This window comes from Enhydra lutris, unplaced genomic scaffold (genome assembly GCF_002288905.1).
Source record: "Enhydra lutris kenyoni isolate GAN:26980312 unplaced genomic scaffold, ASM228890v2 scaffoldscaffold16, whole genome shotgun sequence".
In the NCBI taxonomy this organism is placed as follows: Eukaryota; Metazoa; Chordata; class Mammalia; order Carnivora; family Mustelidae; genus Enhydra; species Enhydra lutris.
The window spans coordinates 21314501-21336489 of NW_019154100.1; the positions used below are offsets into that span (position 1 = coordinate 21314501).

At 34.0% G+C, this 21989-nt stretch overlaps 1 protein-coding gene across 1 annotated transcript in view; it reads left to right on the forward strand.

Annotated features, from left to right (window-relative positions):
- LOC111147337 (integrin subunit beta 8) overlaps positions 1-19725 on the forward strand; it is an 80761-nt gene extending 61036 nt beyond the window's left edge. Inside the window, exons 8-15 of the mRNA XM_022503329.1 lie at positions 262-351; positions 4123-4257; positions 6596-7001; positions 9378-9603; positions 10858-10964; positions 13963-14126; positions 14220-15913; positions 16003-19725. Coding sequence (XP_022359037.1) covers positions 262-351; positions 4123-4257; positions 6596-7001; positions 9378-9603; positions 10858-10964; positions 13963-14126; positions 14220-14342 — 1251 coding nt within the window. The 3' untranslated portion in view covers positions 14343-15913; positions 16003-19725. The remainder of the gene's footprint in view (positions 1-261; positions 352-4122; positions 4258-6595; positions 7002-9377; positions 9604-10857; positions 10965-13962; positions 14127-14219; positions 15914-16002) is intronic.
- Positions 19726-21989: the final 2264 nt, after the last annotated feature.

The window sequence follows — 21989 nt, forward strand, 5'->3', positions numbered from 1 at the left end:
CACACATACAATACACACACACTCCCATTTGTAGTCTGGTGGTGGTTCTGTGGTGTAATGGTGAGCACTCTGGACTCTGTAGTCTGGTGTATGTGGTCTGGTGCCCTACCTGCTTGTTTATATTTTTCTTGTATCTTATATTTTTTCATTCATGTAATGGCTCACCTTCCACCTGTAACTCTAAGAATTTTTAATATTTGTTAATTACTGAGCCACTGTATACTACTGTCATTAAGCAAATATTATTGGTATGTTTTCTAGGACCTTCTACCCCTCTTGCCTGGCACCATTGCTGGTGAAATAGAATCAAAGGCTGCAAACCTCAATAATTTGGTAGTAGAAGCCTATCAGGTATGAATATATTAAATACAATTTTTTCATATAAACTTTTAACCCCAGTTTCTATGGCAAGATACAAATTAGTACCCTATCATCTTGAGAGGAATCATGAACAGAAAATTAGGTTAAAAATTAGAAACCTGAATTTAGCCCTGGCTCTATCACTAACTAGCCTTGTATCCTTGGGAAAGTCATTTCAGCTTTCTTTACCTCACTGTCTCATTGACAATAAACTCAAGTCAGGCTACGGGCTATCTGAATTTTTTTCTAAATGAAATGTTCAATAAGTCACCAAATCATGTATCAAGATTACTGAGAGGACTCTGTTGGAGTCTCTTAGATAAATTACTTGATGTTTAATCAGTTATTTTAGCAATATTATCAAATTAGTTTGATTAAAAGAATCACCTTAAGAGGTATACTGTTTTATTGAACTGACAGTTGTACGCTGTCCCTAGTCTATCAAGAGTGAGTGCCAAAATGCAAAGATTTACAGAAACATCTGCTCTCTCAGCATAGGTCATTCCTGGATAGAATAATCACTGTTAAGATGTTGTAATAATTGTGATTTTTACTTTATTTTTTTTAAGATTTTATTTATTTGAGAGAGAGAGATAGCAAGAGAGAGACAGCATTAGCAGGTGTGGGGGCGGGGAGAGGGAGAAGCAGACTCCCCAACGAACAGGGAGCTTGATGTGGGGACTGGATCCCAGGACCCTGGGATCATGACCTGAGCTGAAGGCAAATGCTCAACTGACTAAGCCACCCAGGCATCCTTGATTGTTACATTAATACCACTGAGAAACATTACTTTCCATTTGTGACCTCATTTAATCCACACAACCAATCCATAAGGAAGATGTTAGTACTCTCATTTTGTATTTATAGAACCTCAAAGAAGCTAAGCAAGCTAACCAAGGGTAAAAGAAACAAAAAGATCAGCACCAGAACCCAGGTCTTTCTTAACTCTAGGCCCCAGGTACTTCCTTCTGTGTGGTAACACCTGTTTTTCTTTTTTCTTTTCTTTTTTTTTTTTTTTTTACAAAGATATGCTTTACTCTACCTTGAACGTATGGACCACTGATAAAGTCTCACTTCCCAAATTCTGATTCTCTTTTTTACACAGTAGAGATGAACAGTGTACATAGTAGCCCAAGCCTTATGAAAAACCTCAGGCTTCTCTTCTCATTTTCTCTGTGCAGCTCTGCCTTCTCCTGAGCACAAAAGGGAAAGTCAGGAAGTAGACACGGAATAGAAAATGAAGGACTTGTTTAAACTTTATTCTTTTAAAAGAAAAATAAACCGTGTGAGGTTTTTCTGTTTTTGTTTTTGTTTTGTTTTGTTTTGTTTTTTGCCAAGGAATTGTTCTATGTCTGAAAACTACGTTGGAGAAAATAAGGAAGAATATCTTTAATTATTTTTATTTCTCATTGTTACAAAAAAATATTAGGACTGGGGGAGCTTCTTATCAAGGAGGATCAAATGTGTACAGTTCATTCCCCTTTGCAGTTTGTTCCCAGGAATAATCAAAGTAAGGAAGGAATGTGCAGTCTTAGAAATCACCCTAGTTTTTAATGGTATGAACCCACTTATTACTCCAGACAAGAAATGCCAAACAATAAACTGACAAACTTGTCTGTGTGTCAGACTGTACCAATGGAAAGGGAACCAGCAGTATTTGGTTTTATGTTTTTTATTTGCCCAGGATAGATATCCAATGCCTTAGCTAACTGCAGTTCTGATTAACCTTAAACAGTGGGAAAATACTAGCAAATCCAATAAGACTGACTCTGGCTAATTAATCTCCTTAGGTTGTGATTCTGTTATTTTTTTTTAAACATACGTGTATATTTTCGAAATTCTTCTGAAATATTATTTTGTCTTCACAGTCCAGCAGAAATAATTCATAATTCATTGAAGAAAAAGAATAAAAATATTTCATTCTAACTTTGAATTTTTTGCATTTCCTTTCTAAGAATTTTATAAAATTACACATAAATTTAGTGCATGGTGAATATGACTGCATTTTGTTTTTTATCTTTTACATCAGCACTGCCACTAGAATTAAGATTAAATAAAAATCATGACTAAAATAACTTAAGCTGAAATTAAGAAATGAAAAATAAATTATATTGAATATAAACAGAATTGTATATAAAAAAATCTGCCTCTGTACTTGATATTAAAAAGGAAACTTAATGTTGTGTTTGAGCCTAATTTCTAAATTACAAAACTGGGCAAAATTTTTAGACATTTGTCTTTACACCTGCTTAAGTGAAAAACATTAGTATAATAAGGTTAACTTCTTAAGAGAAAGAACTCCAGAAGGCAAACTGAGAACACTCATTGTACTGGGAATTTCCTTCTGATCTTTCAAACCATCACCCTATCAAGACCATTTATATACAAGTTTCTGTTGGCTTGCTGAGAATGTTCAATTAAATGATTACATTGGATGAGCTCTCTGGGAGATTTAAAAATGTGGCTAATAGAGTCTTATTGAATCCAAATAAAATTTACTGATTTGAATAAGTATTTTGTTCTAGATTTACCACCATGGTCCATTATCAGTCAGTAAGCACACATCTCTTTATCAATTATACAGTTGAAGATAAAAATTTACTCAAGTAAAATATTAGAAGCCAATAGAAAAAAACTTTTCTTCATATCCTGCTACTCACTCTTTTCTTAGGTATATACTTCATCTTTTTTGTTTATAAGGTAAGGATTTTTACATGTGGTAGACTGTTTTATGAGATAAAATACACACAGATCTTCAGTATATATTTAATGTAGTTAGAAATTTTGGAACCAGAGACTATGCTGGAAGAAATTTGTGTGTGTTTGATACATGATAAACTTTATATAGCTATTTTTTTAATAATTGTAAAAATAAATGAATAAATGCATGAATGGTTTTCTGTCTAGTAAGTGGTTCCATTTTAGTATTAAATTAGAACAAATGTGACACAGGCAAGCCTCAGGGATTTGATAAAAATCATAGGCCATTCTTGGAGAATTTTACAGGACCATATCAGGCAGATAATTTTTTTTTTAATTTTATTTATTTGACAGACAGAGTTTACAATCAGGCAGAGAGAGAGGAAGGGAAGCAGGCTTCCTGCTGAACAGAGAGCCGGATGCGGGGCTCAATCCCATGACGCTGGGATCATGACCCTATCGGAAGGCAGAGGCTGTAACCCACTGAGCCACCCAGGTGTCCCAGGCAGATAATTCTTATGCCTACAGTATAGAAACGCCCTCGCCAAAATTTACCTGTCAATTCTGTATTAATAAGGTATTTCAGTTTTCATGATAGTCTAAAGTGTTTCAAACAGAAATGCTTATTTAATAGCTGAAATTGTCAGACATGTGTTCCAGATTTTAAGCTGTTAAAGATTCACCCTTGTGACAGTATAGGTGTTCTCAGTATTTTTTTTTAAGTTTTGTCACAAAATTTAAATATTGTTGGAGTTAAAATGACTAATTTTGTAATACAAGCTGAATGAGCAATATCTTTAAAGTCATCAGTTGCATAGTCATGGAAAATGTGAAAAAATAGAACAATTTAAATGCAAATGGTCTAATCCTTCAGTATTTCTTATGTATCTCAAATACAATTGGGTCATTACATGGAAACACTACATTTATTTATCCTTTTATGGAGATAGACTTTGATTTCATTAAAAATTAAATCTAGAATGATTTAATAAGCTTGCCTCTGCTTAACTGCTTACATTTGAAACTTTTGTGATATACAATCAAAACATGATGTCTCTGCAGAAACTCATTTCAGAAGTCAAAGTTCAGGTGGAAAACCAGGTAAAAGGCGTCTATTTTAATATTACTGCCATTTGTCCAGATGGGACCCGAAAACCAGGCACAGACGGATGTGGAAATGTGACAAGCAATGACGAAGTATGTGGGTGTACATTCTTCCCATTTAAAATAAACTAAGTTGTCTGGCATGTTTTCTCACAGAAAAATCAAATCATTCTGGAAAACTTTATTTACTACAAACTCCAAGTATCTTATTTAAACACTTCAAAGTAATTTTTATTGTCTCTTTCCAAAGTTCCGACTTGTTTTAACTCCACTGACTGTTCTCTCAAACTCTCAAGTTAAATATATATTAAATACTTATTTAATAATAATTTTAAACTTAGGGGTTACAGCCACTGTATATCAGTAAAGCACATCTCTTCAAACAAGCAGTGTCTACACTTATGATGATGAGGATACCTTTCTGGTTTCAAATCTGAAAATTCTCAGACTAAATTTGAAATCAAAGGTAATAAGCCACAGAAAAGAATGGGAGTGATGGAGCAGTTGATAAAGGTTAAGAATTCCAAAATCCTTCACTGTGTTATTGTCCCAATAAACTCATAATGATCTAGGAAGAGGTGGGGGAATTTATTTACAATAAAAAAGAAGTGTTATTTAACCAAAAAAGGATAAAATATGGGTGGAGGGTGTAGGGCCCAGATTATTGCACTGTTAGGAAATAGGATCAGGAGAGAGAGGGATTCTCCCAGATTGGCATGATAGAGAGCAAACACACAGAAATAAGCTTTTAAAGGGAATTCCTATTAGATGCAGTGATTTTCAGTTGCTTCATTTTTAAATGATCTGTTCAGACTAAAAGATTTCTAATCCTTCTTTTCATCTCTAAAGTTCTGGACTGTATGTTTCCCCCTTGGAAAATTTAGAACCTTTGGATAGTATAGTTGCTCCAATTGAAATCAATTATTGCTAGTATCGGTTTCTGTAGGTCTTGCATAATCACTTCATGGATTTTGTTCCTAAGACATTATGTACCAGTTTATAAAATATACATATTTGATTTCCATTAAATATAGATAAACTTTGTGTTAGGATAAGTTTCTGAGAAAGGGTTATCCTCTTAGTAGTTCTTCCTTTCAAAATCAGTTTTGTCAGAATGGTTTTCCTTACCGCTTACATTTTTTTTTTCTTTTTCCTTTGTCTATAATCCCTTTTCCCTCTTCACTTTCAACTAAGTAGTATAAACAGTTTGACTTTCAGAAAGAGTCATGTGACCTCTTAATTATATAAACCCCAAGTTTTGCTCTATTAATTTTGGCAATGACCACATTATCTTACACATCTGTTAATTCTTAACATTCTTAAAGACAAAAAACATCTCAAGTACAATACCAACTGCATTAATTTTAATATTATGGAACTGATTCTAATTTCTGATGCAAACATGTAATATATAAGCCTGAAGTTAGATATTTTGTATCTTGTGCATGTATGTGCATGTGCACACACGTATTTGTGCTAGGCTTTTTGGTCGGAGTAGAGATACATATATATATCCACTCCAACAAAAAAGGCTATCACAAATTATTTTTAAGTTTTAATGGATCTCAGTCTAAAATGGAAAAAACCTACAATCTTATTTGCCAAAGTACCTGAAGATCATAAGATAGGTTAACAAATAGAAAAGACACATTACACCCATCATGTCCTGCAAAAAAAAAAAAAAAATAGAGAGAAAGGAAAAACTTGGCAGGATCATTTCACAAGAGAAAAAACCCCTGCCAACTCAGATCTTTAGTTGTGGGCTCACATCTCCTGAGACAAATGTATGACCTAGTATTGAGATCTTAAGATCTAAGAAAGTCCTAAATCTTTTTCCCTTAAGCAACATCAGAGAAAGCCTCATGTTTTCCTTCATTAACACGATGTATAAACTAAAACTGAACCCTGAAACTTTACTTGGGCCCCCAGGAAATAGAAACAAAAATAAAAATTGTTCATCCGAACATCCTATCTCATGGTTATGAAGCAGGAGAGCAGTAGTTCTTTATTTTAGATTATTTGATCTCTCCCTTGTGCCAAATATTCAATAACCCCACATTTTAAGGAATTAATTCAGGAGATGACCTGTTCTCTCTCAAGTTTGCTAAAAACTCAATGGAGGACATCAGTTAATCATTGGAAGAAGAGTGGTCATTTCAAATAGGCTTGAACCCATATTCATTTAATGGTACAATATAGACAAGTAGCAGTCATTGCTTCCTTTAACTCTCTAGTTCATTAATTAGGATATAAATGAAATTAAAAAGGGATGTTACATCTACCTCTGAAAGAGTGTGTGTGTGATTTATAAAGTATTATAAGTTTCTATAAGATGGCATATTAATGATTCAGAATATCATTAATAGATATAATAGTGATGATAGAAATAATCAGGACATATAAATATATTTTCTTTCCCCCCCCCATTTAGGTTCTTTTCAATGTAACAGTTACAATGAAAAAGTGTGATGTCACAGGAGGAAAGAGCTATGCAATAATCAAACCTATTGGTTTCAATGAAACCACTAAAATTCATATACACAGAAACTGCAGCTGTCAGTGTGATGACAGGAGAGGACCTAAACGAAAGTGTGTAGATGAAGTTTCTCTAGATGCCAAGTGTTTCCAGTGTAATGAGAATAAATGTCATTTTGATGAAGATCAATTTCCTTCTGAGAGTTGCAAGTCACAAAAGGATCAACCGGTCTGCAGTGGTCGAGGAGTTTGTGTTTGTGGGAAATGTTTATGTCACAAAATTAAGCTTGGAAAAGTATATGGAAAATACTGTGAAAAGGATGACTTCTCTTGTCCATATCACCATGGAAATCTGTGCGCTGGTAGGTATAAATAAATATATACATGCAGTTTTTACTAGTAACTATTAAACTAGCATATATGTTTAAGTACTTTTAAATTACACCTTTATAATTACTAATCCTGAATCTGAATTTAATATTCAAAGATTCAAAGTCTATGAAATTAGGGCATGGCAACAGATTTATGGCACATGATTCTGGTATTTATATTTTAAATTATTTTGTGCAAGAAATACTTCAAAATAAAAACCAAAAATTAAATGTTATTCTCAAGTATGCCTTGATCTTATAAAAATATATATCCAGAAAAGGAAATTACTGATGATGTCTGGCAGGCTTTCTATAATCAGAGTATTCTTCTAGAAAGACCTGATTCACTCTCCTAAGTGGTCACTCCCTCCAGCTCGCTCAGAGAATAGTGAGCTATATAAGTTTCCTTTCATTGGAAAATAATGCATTATTACAAATGGTGTTATAAATTTGTAATAACTTAAACCTTAACAGTATATTTTTGGAACACCAGTAACAAATTATCAAAGGACAGCATTCTCCAAGAAAATGTTGGTTTCATAAGTAATCTAGAAGATTAGTACCAGAGGCCACATGCAGACAAAGTTTAAAAATGAAATAATTTAAAACAAAAATATCAAAAGTACTTTTTGGCTAATTCAGTTTACTGCCACCTAGAGGTTAGATTCTAGAAAATCTGTGCAACATTTGAAGTTTAATACAAAATGTTTTTAAATGAATCAATTTTTCTGTGACATTGTGCTGAATCCATTTATTGCTAAGACAGCTTTTTAATGTTTGGATTTGGTAAGCAAATATTAAATTACTGATTAACTGAAATATTTCACTGTCATAACCATACAGAAAGTAACAAACCCATACAAATTTTCTATTCTTGTATAAACTAGAAATATGCAATGGACAATTTCCTTTTTATTCTGTTATATACATGAAACATTTTATATGCCAAATATTATTCTGCTGTACCTGGTATCATTGGTAGAATGGATTATAGGTGACTTAAGAATAAACTAGCAATTATCTTCTAATTTGCAAAGCTAATCCTATTTGGAACAGGGAAGAAGAATAATTCTGATATCCCACAACTATTGATCTGCCAAAGAAGCTTGAAATACATTGAGAATCCCAGTCTCTATTTATAGTTAAATATCAAAAGCCAATGTACTAGCCCTTCTATATGACTATACTACTGGCCACAGGCAGTTGAAAATCTGCTTTGAATTATTTGTGTATAAATTATAAGTGCAAACTGTAGGCTGACAAACATTTTCTTCACTAGTCTCCTTTGAGAATAAAAACACATGTTCACAGGTCAGCTGGATAGGATTAGGCGTGCAGCCTATATATAGGGAACAGGGTCTGGCAGGCATTTGTGTGGCCTGGACCTCATTAGTTTTACATTTAGCAATTGAGTTGATCCAACAGTAGATTCTATGGAACAGTTACCCTATGAGGTGCTTCTCAGTAAGGGAGGGAGGGGAGAAGAGTGGGAGAAGGTCAGGAAGCAAGAGAAGGAAGGAAGGAAACGTCTGTGGCTACATAAGCTTGAGAAACATTATGTGACCTTGTAATATATACTCCCTCTTAAAGATTTCTAATTCATATAAGCTTACTAAATTTTAGATGCTTTCTGCTGTCTAAAATCCATTTAAGTACATATAACCAGTGTTTCCCTTCAACTCATTTGTCTCCATGCCCCCAACCCCAACACACAAGTGTACCTTTGCACACACGCACACACACTTAACACACATACCACACCTTGCCTTCTCTCATTTATGACCTAATAACCGCTCACAGCCTACTGGAGGACATGCCCTTCTGACCTGTTAAATAATGTCCTGACGACATGAAACGATTACTTCAACTTCCCCAGAGAACTTTAAAACGACCCGAGCAGCACTGAAGCCCTAGGGGTTTGCCTCAAAAACCAAAATTATCCCAGGCCTTCAGCAATCATGAGACACTATAGGAATAAATTATGGAAGCTCTTAATCAAATACCCCTATTTTTCGGATTTTAAAACAATTAACATTACTTCAGCCTTTGTAGCTTTTTTTATTTTTGTGTGTTTTAATTTAAAACTGAACGACCAGTGACCTGCAAGTGGCCAGGCAACCACCACAGCAGAGATGTCACAACCGTCAGCACAACACTTAGCATCAGGAGATTCTCTACAACTGAATAGCTTTGAAAATAGACACTCCTAAACCCTAGCATCTTTCTTGTCAGACGAATAAAATGATGCTGTTTCCATTCACTTGATCATCAGAGTGTTTCCCTGGAAAACGGGAGAGGATTTCATGTTTGGAAACACTTCACAGATCAGTGGCCCCAATAACTTAGGTCCCGGAGTGTCTGTTGCAGGGCATGGAGAGTGTGAAGCGGGCAGATGCCAGTGCTTCAGTGGCTGGGAAGGGGATCGCTGCCAGTGCCCATCAGCATCAGCCCAGCACTGTGTCAATTCGAAGGGCCAAGTGTGTAGTGGAAGAGGTACGTGTGTATGTGGCAGGTGTGAATGCACGGATCCCAGGAGCATCGGCCGCTTCTGTGAACACTGTCCCACGTGTCACACAGCCTGCAGTGAAAACTGGTATGTGTTCTCTGACTCCAAACATACAGAAACATACATAAAGCAGTCCTTCATTATAGATGTGTTCGTCCTTTTTTTATTTTGCCTTCCTTAACCTTAGAAGTTGCTGGATCTTCTCTACTAGGTAAGTTGTTATCATCATGCTAAAAAAGAACTGAATGGGGAATTTAGGAATTAGAAAACTTGAATTCGAATTTTTGGCCACTAGATAGATAGTTGTGAAAGCATCGGAATTGATCTAGGCATTCACTTCCTTACCTTTTTTGAAAAGGGTTTGTTGTTTTAAAGAATAATATTCAGTGTCCATTGTTTTTTCCCCAACTTTATTGAGATATAACTGACATATAACCTTGTTTACACAAGGCTTAAGGTGTGCAACATGATGACTAAAATAATAATGAGGATTATAATAAGACCTGATACAGTTCCATGACAGAATTAAGTTAGATGATTGACATAAAACAAAAATAACCCAACTTTGTACTTGGTGCGTGATAATCCTAGAATAAATGTTAGCTATTATTACTGGTTTTCTTTTATTTTTTATTGTTTTTTAAAAAATTATTTTAAAAATAAAGAATGATAGTGGCTATGAAGCACCTCTGGAAATAAGTGATGGATGAGTAAAAGATGATCTGTTAATGAAGGTGACATTGTTGTTTTGTGTCAGTAACTAATTTCCCAGAAACAGTTTGAGCCTGCTCAAAGATCACTACTCTAAACATTACTGTGCCTTCCAATTTGTTTTATTCAAAAATTTTAAGACATTTACTTTCTCAGATTGGTAGCTCAAGTAAATTTTTAAAATTATACATAGCAATTTATGTAACTCTCTTGGGGATGCAGTACTTAAACATAATGTTGAAGTTATTTCTAATGAACCCAACTGAAACTTGAACTGTGTATTCATTGCTAAACTTTTCTAATAGTATAATATATATCCTCTAAAATATTTTTGTGGGTTTTATTTGTGATGAAAGCATCTTATGCATTTCCTACTTTCTTCTCAATACAGAAAATTCATTATTTTGATTTTATACATTATTAAAATATCTCTAGTGGCTAGAATATAATTTTGCCATAGTATTAAATTCAGCCAGTATTACAAATAAATGTCATGGCTTTCTTTCCCAGTTTTACATGGCTGCTGTCTAAAGCAGTACTATTCTATTTTGATATCTTATTTCTTGCAGAAAATACCTGAGCTACAACCTTTTCAAAGATTAAATGTTTCATTTCTTTTCATCCTTACAGGAATTGTGTGCAATGCCTTCACCCTTACAACCTATCTCAAGCTATACTTGATCGTTGTAAAACCTCATGTGCTCTCATGGAACAGCATTATATGGATCAAACATCAGGTAAACCAAAGCTTAAAAAGCACTGAAGAGTATCTGCAGAGAATCACATTCCCCGAAAGGGCCCATAATAAATCATCCTAAAGAAAGGACTAACTGCTTCAGTGTTTTCAGTCATCCAGAAATGGTACTCTATAAAAAGCAGCTGAGTATATTTGCCATGGATTGGCTGAATTGTTACATCTCCCATCCAATTATCCAGCTAAATTCTCATGCTGTGCCCCTCTGTGGAAGTACACCAAACAGATTAACTACAAGGCCTCAGTGAGCCGAGAGTGGAAATTTCCTGTGTAGAGAGTCCTTACAGATAAACTGTGGAGCCTTACTTCTCTTTCGTAACCCAAACTTGCTTCCAGTTACAATGTTCCTCATGTAAAACCAAAATTCACTTTTATGTTTCAGGTGGAGCCAAAAATCCTAAGTAGCAATGATCTGCTTTTGCAAAATATATAACTTAAGAAGGGCCATTCCTTTCTGGTATTTTCCATTCTGATGTAAATATAGTTTAGGGGTGAATGATTATAAATGCAGCATAATGGAAAAGGCATGAAACTTTTAGTCTGAAGAATTTGGTTTAACACATGTCCCTTTACACTAATAGACAAGAAATACCAGCCCTCTTACAAAATTTCTCTGAGCCTCAGTTTCTTCATATGTAATAAAGATAATAATACCAAACTCAAGGAATTGTAGGAGATTAAATGAGCCAGTGAATATGAAAGAAACGTGTGAATTAAAAGATGACATGCAAATGGGAGAAACATGTGAAAGCTGTGTTCAAAGACAACTTTCAGATAAAAATTCATTAGAAACCAAAAGCCAGTACTCTACTTGGCTCAGGTATAAGGTGTTAAAGTACACATGAATTAGAAATTAAGCTTGAAATTATGTCTTCTTTGAAGACATTTCTACTGCTACTATTATTTTTAGTCTCTTCTCCAACCTATAAAGACAATTCCAGCTCTTAGACTGCACAGAAGAATGAACTTTCTCCAGTTTTGTTTCCTTCTTCCCCTGTATGCACAGTGATCTTAGCCCATAATGAATTTGGCTTTGAAAGGAGCCCATGTGCTACCAGCTGGGGCTGCAGCAATCACTACAGAAAGCCAAGTGCCTTTTCTAATAAATAGAGCCCTTACTGTCAACATGTAATTTATTATGTTAAGTAAACAAACCTACTCTGACCTAAGTGTGGTTACAAAAAGTATTCCCTTTAAAGCTCCTTAGGAAAAGCCCTTGCTTGACCTAAACTAAATGAGAGGCATGGCCAAGGCTAAATGTTTGTCTATCCAAATGACATTCTAAAATGCATACAGATTTGAGCCAGAAAATGTCCTCTATCCTAACCCATTAGAAATATTTGTAAAATTTATTGGTAGCTAGGGGGCTCCCCTCCCCTTCACAACTATGGTGGATGGAGAGGGAAAGAAGACTTATCGTTAGCCACCTCTATTATCTATCAATCACATTTAAAGGGTGTTGTTCCAGTCTTCTGGCTAAGCTCCTCCTGGGCAAGAAGCCAATAAGTGGGATCAAGACACGTGTCCCCTTTAAGGATCTGCTTTAGCTGATTGACTAGTTCTAAATTAGCCAAGGGAAATGACAGTCTGTCAGGATGAAAGGCATGCTTGTCATAAACCTGAAGGTCACTGTGTTAGACTCGAAGGACACCACCTTTGAATAAAGCATGTTGGAGTCTCCCTGTGTGAGAGACCAGTAACAACAGGAAATATGTGCTTACTTTTGGTATTTCTATTCCAATCAGTAGTCCTCTGGACTCCCTTTAGCCTTTCTTTCAAGGAAGCTTATCACTGACCAAAGAAAACAGCTCTAAATGTTCCCACTTGGAAGGAGCCCTTGCCTCATTTCTGAGTTCTTGGCTTATTCAAAAGCATGCTTGGTCATCCCTGCGAATTCAGACATAAATTACCCACGTATGGGTCACTGCTTTTCTCAATCTTGGCAGGTCCCCTCCCAAAAGGCCCCTCAGAGAGAACTTCAGGCATTTAGGTGAAGTCCCCAAAGTCTGGAGAGTAGGAAGAAAACACATGCCTCTTTAAGTCAGGAGGAAATTTTGTGTATCTGGGGCAGCTAGTGAATTCTGTGGAATACTGGTATATTGTGCAATGTTCCTCTTAGATTAGGGTAATACTTCTGGCATCCACAGAGCCTGCAGACTTTCCAACTACGGTTTGCCAAAGGTCTGGTGCTAAAACAGAGACTTAGTATGCTCCTCCTCTTAATGCAGCATTTTCCTTTCACAGCTAGTAATTATTTGTTCTTGAAAAAAAAAATACACAGTGGAATTTTTAGAAGCAAAATATGACAGATTTCATTGACAAGTAAAAACTAAATTATTAAAAACTGAGGAAAGAGATTTGCATATTGTCCTGAGCTGGACACTCCTATTCCCTAGAGGCTACATGTTATATTAACAGAGATTTATACCACACTTTCAAAGGAAATACTTATTCATCTATTAGAATAGTACTGATTTTAGCTTCTGCAGTTGTTTACTTTATTTTCCATTACTGATGTGCAGTGAATGAAAAGCAGGCATAACAAGAGAAACATATGCTGATACACAGAGCCATTAAATAATTTTTAAATCCTGTTTTCCACTTAATGATCAACAATGCACACCGCAAAAACTGCCCCTCTCTGACATCAATAAAATTGTATTTGGTTAAGGAATTTGGGTGCATTCCAGTTAATTCAATTAAAGAATCAAGCTGCAAAGAAATAATGTTTTTGAAAACTTTAATTGTGGCTATTCTCCAAAACAAGGTTTTCTCTTGGAAACATTTTAATAATAAATGTGCAATAAAAATTACAGTCTACTTTTTAAATCAATAGTAATGACATTCTTCTGTTTCGAAAATGTAGATTTGCAAATATCTCTGGTCCTCTGAATTGAGATGGAGAACATTGTTTGCTTGTTAGAATCCTTTGATTTACTCATTCCAGTTTTTAATCCACTTATTTGTTTGCTTTATTACAGAATGTTTTTCTAGCCCAAGCTATTTAAGAATATTTTTCATCATCTTCATAGTTACATTCCTGATTGGGTTGCTTAAAGTCCTTATCATTAGACAGGTGATACTACAATGGAATAGTAATAAAATTAAGTCTTCGGCAGATTACAGGGTGTCGGCCTCAAAAAAGGTCAGTGAATTCTAAAAAACAATTATTATCTGTATGTCATTGTCTACTTCCAATATTTAGATGGTTAATTAATAATTTTTTTTCTCCATCAAGGACAAGTTGATTCTGCAAAGTGTTTGCACAAGAGCAGTAACCTACCGACGTGAGAAACCTGAAGAAATAAAAATGGATATCAGCAAATTAAATGCTCATGAAACTTTCAGGTGCAACTTCTAAAAAGATAAAAAGTCCTTTATGGGGAACTGGATTTTTAATAATTGCTCCTAAAAACATATAATTTTAGAAGTCACAGGAGGAGACAAACTGTTCTAGATCATGCTGGTTGCTGGTTGTCCATTTGAATGAAGACTGACAAGCATCCTCATTATCATGTGACTCACATCGCTGCTGAATTTTTCAGAGAAAAATGTGTCTTACTACTGTTTGAGACTAGTGTCATTGTAGCACTTTACTGTAAAATATAACTTATTTAGATCAGCATAGAATGTAGATCATCTGAAGAGCACTGATTACACTTTACAGGTACCTGCCATTCCTATGCTTCCCAGAGAGAGACAATGCTATGTCACTACAAGGGTACAGTAATCCCTGCACCAAACATGCGGATGAAAAAAACAAAAGGCAGTTATACTACTGTTGCCACACACTTCAACACTTGGCAGTGAAGAGACAAGAACATCTAGATGAATAAATGATTAGCGTCTCACTTATTCAAGAGGTTAATAGATAAAACCTTAATTTTGAGGGATATTGCTTTTGAAACTGAGTAGAGTTATGCATGTGTTTATGTTTTCTGCTTCTTACAAGATACTAATTTCAACATTCTCTCTTTGCCTTTATATTTTTTCTTTCTTACAGGATAAGTTTATATATGTCACAGATGACTGGATTATATAAGTGCTAAGTTACTACTGCCATAAAAACCTAATAATACAATGTCACTTTATTAGAATACTGATTTTTAAAGCTGAATGTTTAATAAGGGACACTGTAAAGTAACATCAAAATCAGACAGCTTCATTGTGTGTAGACGTGGAGTCTTATATACCTTCTTACCTGATAAACTGGATGTTTCACCATTTCATTTGTCTAACCATCAGGTTGAAGATCACAAGGCGTTTAGAAACTCTGCCTCAAGCAAAGTGTCATATTCTTTAGTGAGTTCTCTCAGATGTTTACTTCAAGTAGACATTAGCATTTTTCTAATTAAAAGCTATATTAAGCTATATTATTTTCACCCTTCCGTGCAGCCTAAGGAGTTCTTTTCCTTAACCACCTAAACCGTACTCACAAGAATTTTAAAAGTATACAATTGGAGGAGGATAGACAATATCTTAGAAATAAGCTAATTCATCCTTTTACTTAGGGAACTGAAGCTCAGAAAGTTTAAATGATATCTCAAAAAACACCTAAGTGATTAAGTGGTAGCCTTTGAAGAGAACTTTTATCTTCTTATTGCCAGGCTTGTGTTCATTCACAGTATCATGCTACCTCTTGAATCTTTAAAATATTTCATTGGAAGTATTTTTCAATGTGATTAACTGAAGTCTTCAGTAAATGGACAAGAGAAAATTCCAAAGCAAAGCAGAAAAGCATAACTCAAACTGAATTCCATGATTGGCTTCCAGTCTTTCCTGCTAATCAGCTTCTAAGAGAATGCTGCATGGCCTAACTACAGGGATATCCATTCACACCACAGCTTGTGAGTTGTGCAGAGCTCAGCCAGAGAGTCTGACACAGAGGCCATGAGCTTTTACCTTCCCCCATGGAAACTTCTTCACAATTAAGTCCCTACGGACTCACTGAGTCTGATTTTATTGGCTATAAGTCCAATAAAGCTTTTACCTTCCCCCACGGAAACTTCTTCACAATTAAGTCCCTACGGACTCACTGAGTCTGATTTTATTGGCTATAAGTCCAATAGTCCTGTGTGTAGTACAGAGCTTTGCTTATGAAAACAAAGGAATTTGTTTCAAATGTTTTCTTATGATTAACTTCCCAAATTTCTCTTCCAGCACTTGAAGAAAGGCCAGATATTTGCATTTTAATGAAGACTAATTCCCACCCCATATTTTACCCCAAAGAGGATTTTAAAACATATAATAAGTTGTTCTGGAGCAAACAAGCACAGCAGCTCCATTAACTGTTCCCTACAGCCAAGCCATTATGATGCTAAATTGAACTGTATTTCCTTCCCCAATGAGACTGGGGACAATGACATAATTCAGTACTGTGACTCACTTGTGTAAGATACCTTTGATCACCAAGGATAACGTAAAGATCATATTCTGCAGGCTGCCTATCACACACAGTATCCATTTTTAAAGAAAAATTGGATACCTGATAGCTCTCCAAAAGGAAAAAGTGGAAAACATCCATTCATTAAAATGCTGACAGTTAAAAAAAAATGAACATTATAATGTTCGTAAACTAATCTCCATGTGGAATGAATTATCCAAAGGAGCATAATAAAAAGAAACTCTTAAAAATCAAGGGTTTATATTTTTATACTCTCACTAGTTTGCACTAATATAATAGACCAAGGCTGTTATCATAGGAAAAGACAAACTTCCAGATAGGCAGTTCAATGCTTGATGATGATTGTAGTTATGCTTGTGATGTCTTGTGCTTTCTTTTTTTACTTAAAGACCTAATTCTTAAAGATTTTAGAGCTTATATTTTACTTGAATAATGGATATTTTCCTGTTAAATGGCTTATGAGAAGAGAATTAATATTTGACTAGTTAGAATTAATTAATAGGTAAGGGAAAACAGGGTATTCTTATTCTTAGATTAAATAACTTATGTAAATAGAGCCTATTTTCAACTAATATGATCATACGAGCCTTTTGAGATTTGTGATATTAAACATATAATGAAATTTTAAATAGTTAACAAAGAACTTGAACAACACTTTTGGTACGATAGCATTTTTGTGCTCTAAAGTACGTAATGATTTAGAAATGTGATATATATACACTACAATATAACTGTATGCATTTTATTTCTCTGGGGAGATCTTTACACCATAGTGTACATGGATTTATAAACATTTGATATCTTTTTTAGACACTTATTAATATGTATGAAGCCACAGACATGCTCTGCAAGACTCAAAAATTCACTTAAAAATCTGATTATGTACTGAATGTTCAGTGTAGCTGTGGTTATAAGGATAAAAAAATCTAAGGTTAACAGAGTAGATTTATTTGGAGGCAAATTTTTCAAAACTTAAAATTGGTAGATGCATCAAATACAACACTTCACAAAAGGATAAATTCCAAATTTTTAAGAAACATTACTTAATCCCATTAAAAATATTCTTATGTATGACCAGTATCCATGAGACACTGAAATATGAGTATGATGAAGAAAAAAAATTTTTCTCCATAGAATTATATTCCTTCTGGTTACAAGGTATAGTGAATTAGACTCAATGACTTTTCCTTCCTTTCCTTGCTTCTGGTTTTCCTACTCACTATTCTTGAGATTGCCCTAAAACTCTAAGCTCAATAAGGCTTATTATAAAAAATGACTCAACATAATGGTATAAGGGAGTTCTTCATTTCCAAAAATCTCTCAATGATTTCAACATTCATCATGTAACTGAACCAAGACATACACATTAAAAACTAAGAATTTAAAATTTTCACAACCATTTGAGCTTCTTTCAGGTCTAAAGGGTTTGCAATCTGTATCTTTAATAAAAGTATTGAGTGAAATATAGCTATTTGGGAGTTCAATCATGTGTATTTTGTATTCTGTTTTATATACTTAATATTTAATTCACAACTCTCCTTATTTATATTGACCTTAAGAACTCCATTTCATTCAGTGCAAACTGAGATATATTTTCAGAGAAGTATAAAACTAGTATTCTTTCAGATCATTTCATTTTTCTTTTATAATTACTGTATGGCTAATTTATTATGGGTAACTGATTATACGTATTCATATTTCATTGATTCTAAGATATCTAGTTTTCAATTCCACATTTCTAAAATTGTGATACATCTTGCAATTGGCATCTTAGATGCAGTGCTTGAAGTTGTACTTGAATAAGTATTAACTAATTCACTTTTAAATGTTCATGGGGATAAGGACACTCATTTTTCTTATAAATATATTTGAGAACCCATTTATGATAATATGTGAGGCCAATTTTCAGTGCAACTGAATCACATACAACTCATCATGAAGCCTGTCTGATTACGAGCTCAGACCCTGTAGATCTTTAGGTTATAAAAGCTCTTTCATCTTCCTATGTCTACTTTATGCTAGTGGCTTTGATTTCAGCAAAACTAATTGCTAAGAATGGGTGGGTTTCTCCCAGCTTTGCTAACAAATTTTTAATCTTTCTATTCCTTTCTAAAGAATACTTTCATATGATCATCTCACTTTAAACAAAATTAACTGGAAAAATATAAGAAACCATCATAATTAGATTATGTAGCATCTTGTATATCTTATGTCAATGACAGAAGAAAAATATGATACAACGAATCAGTACTGTAGGAAAAAAACTTTCCCTTCAAGTCCTCTCATTTTTTTATACTTCTTTCTCATTTCTGCCTTTTTGTTTGACTTTTTTCTTTGGCTTTGATAAATTTACCTTCAAGCCTATATAACGACTGTCATAAAACTGCATACTTAAGTTATTTGAATTATATGAAACAATTGTTCAGCTATCTGGGCAGCTGTTAATGAAATATCTGAGAGTAACAACACTACTCTTTTATCTACCTGGCATACTTTCCTGCATAAAATCTATCTTTGTAAGCTAAGTCTATTAATCAGATTTCCAACCTCTGTGACCTATTTCAGTAAAAATTATTTAATCCAACAATATTAAAAAACAAAACAAACAAACAAAAAAACCAAATGCAGTTATCAAGGATATAAATTGTGTGATTTGTGTAAAGAACACTTACTAACTTTACACTGTATCACAGATAAATGTGATTTTGATAAGAATTCCCCACAATGACAAAATTTATGGTACAGAAACTTTAAGAATGTTGAACATGAAATATTTTAATTCTAAATTATAAGAAAATATAAATTTGCACATAATATAGAAAATAATTTTGTGTATATTTAACATAACTCTAAAACTATTTTACATTTACCAGTTACTTCATTAAAGTTTTTTAAACATCTTCAAAAATAATTTAGTAATGTTTTTAAGTTATCAGTAACATAACCTTATTTGTTTCATTTAACAAGTCCTGTCTTTGTAAAAAAAATTAATATAGAGTATTTTTAAATTAAAATATTTGAATTTAAAATAGCTCTTATGAAAGAAACAAATTCTCATTAAAAAAGTTTCTTACTATTTCTGGCTTTGAATTATAAGTAGTTAAATCTCCTTAAATGATGCAGAAAATTGGGGAATAAGATAATTTCAGAAAATATACTATGAACCTGTTCATGCAATTCTGATTGACTACTAATTTCTGTTTTATGTATTTATTAAAGAGCTGACACTGTAGTTTGTTGTGAGATGTTTATTTTTCTAACAGAGCTTATAATAGTTATGACAAGGCATTTAATTAATGCATCATTCTGTTTAAAAGTAGGTATTAATCAATATGAAATTTTATGTTTTAAAATAAATATGTAAAGATCTAAGAATGCACAGAATACTTCTTTGTTTACCATTGTGTGTTACATGACCCTCAGAGCTGCCAGAAAATATCATATTTTCATACAAGGAAATTTAATATCATCTGTACATTGTCACTGGTAAATTATATAATTCCAAAAAGCTACTTCTAGAAAGTTACAGAGCCAATGATAAAGATGTGGGGCCATCCAAATTTCTCTCTTCCCTTTTGATAGCTGCCCAAAAGTGAAAGCAGAAAGAACATCCAAATTACAGAGAACTAAAAAATTAGCTAAAAGGTAAGTCAGGCTTTTTTTTTTTACCAGCCAGAAACTTCTACCATCACCTTGATACAAATGTAAGATGTTCATGAACTTCAATTGCCCATTCTTGAGAGCCATATTTTAACAACTGAAATTTATAGAATACCCTTATGTTGTGATTTTCCTCTGTTTAACTGAGGGGCAAGAGTAAAGCAGATGAAGGGACAAGTTAAAAGTCAAATAAGACATGTGGACAGATTGCCTGTCATTAAGGAATTTCAATAGTTTGAAGGAAAAGGTATGTGTAGCACATCTAGAACAGTTGCACTGGGAAGATCAGATGGAATCTATCAGAAAGTCTCACAAGGACTTTATTTTTGAGAATTCACCCCAGATGGGTTCAGACTACAGTCTTTGAGGCTCAGAATCATGATTCTGTTATGAGTGCTGTTTGGCCCCATTCTTCCTTTCCACCTTCAATAACAGGATCCAAGTTTCAGTAGAGCACATAGCTAAGATTTAACTACCCAGACTCTTTTCCAGCCAAACAATCAGAGGACTAAATTTTGCTGGTGAAATGGGAGAGGAGGGAGTATATGCAACCTGGATCTCACTTCCCCTTTCTCTCTCTTTGTCATCTGGAACAATTGGAGCAGATATCTTGGCCAAGGAAGTCCTATGCTGAAATTGTCAGACCTTCCCCTTCAGCCATCAGCTGCTTACCTCAAGATTGATACCTGGTAGGGAAATAATTCTTTTAGCTAAACGACTGCATTTGATGTTATAGCAGTTGATGTTATAGCAGATAATCTACACTCTAACAAAGTGTTCTTTATATAATTGTCTCACTGAATCTTCAGCAATTCTAACTAGCATTTCCTTGATTTTTCAAATAAGAAATTGAGGCAAGGAGTTGTTAAGGACCTTGTATAAATACACACAGCCAGCAAGTTGCCAAGGCAGAATTCATGCCCAGATCTGTTTTTGTCTCCATAAATGACTGATTATATGTTCTGTGAGGATAGATTTTGCTAGTTTAACTAATTTTATTAGTTGAACTATGTCCCCATGCACCCCCCAAAAATGTGCAATAAATTAACTTGGAGAGTTAATGTATGTGCAAAAGTACTACAGAGGAAAGAGTGAATAAACCTTAAAAATGAAAAAAAAAATTGCTAATGGATTTATGTTGGAGTTATAGCAAAGTTGGTCCACAGAGAAGAGGGTTTGGCTTGGACATTGAAGGAAAGGTGAGGGTGGATATATAGAAATGTGATGTCAGGGAGAGTTAGGGGAATGGTAAAGCAGATAAAAGTGAGAGTTCCATGTAAGAACACTGAAATTTTGTTAAGATACAGCACTGGATAATGAAAGGCAATAACCTACAGGTCCTAAGTTATGAATTTGACTTCCAGGGTTAGAAGTTTGAATTTTGGCTACTAGGAAAAAGCAAGCCCTAAAGTTTCTACAAAGAAAAATGATATTATTAGAATTATATGTAGTTATCCATATTATATGGAATTATATATAATTACATATACCCACAAAAACCAAATATAATTTCTTAATTAAACATTAATTTCATACCCTCTAATGCTGTCAATACTTTTTAATACTATTAAGGTTGAATCACTATGTTGTACACCTGAAACTAATATAACATGTGTCAACTTTACTGAATTAAAAATTTCTTTTTAAATATTAGTAAGTATTGGGGCACCTGGGTGGCTCAGTGGGTTAAGCTTCTGCCTTCAGCTCAGGTTATGATCTCAGGGTCCTGAGATCGTGCCCCACATCGGGCCCTCTGCTCAGCAGGGAGCCTGCTCCCCCACCCCTTGCCTGCCTCTCTGACTACTTGTGATCTCTCTCTCTCTGTCAAATAAATAAATAAAATTTAAATAAATAAATAAATATTACTAAGTATTTAATGCTATAAGATACTTTTTATACCCAATTCAAATACTATTTAGTACTAATGTAAAAAAATTGGAAGTA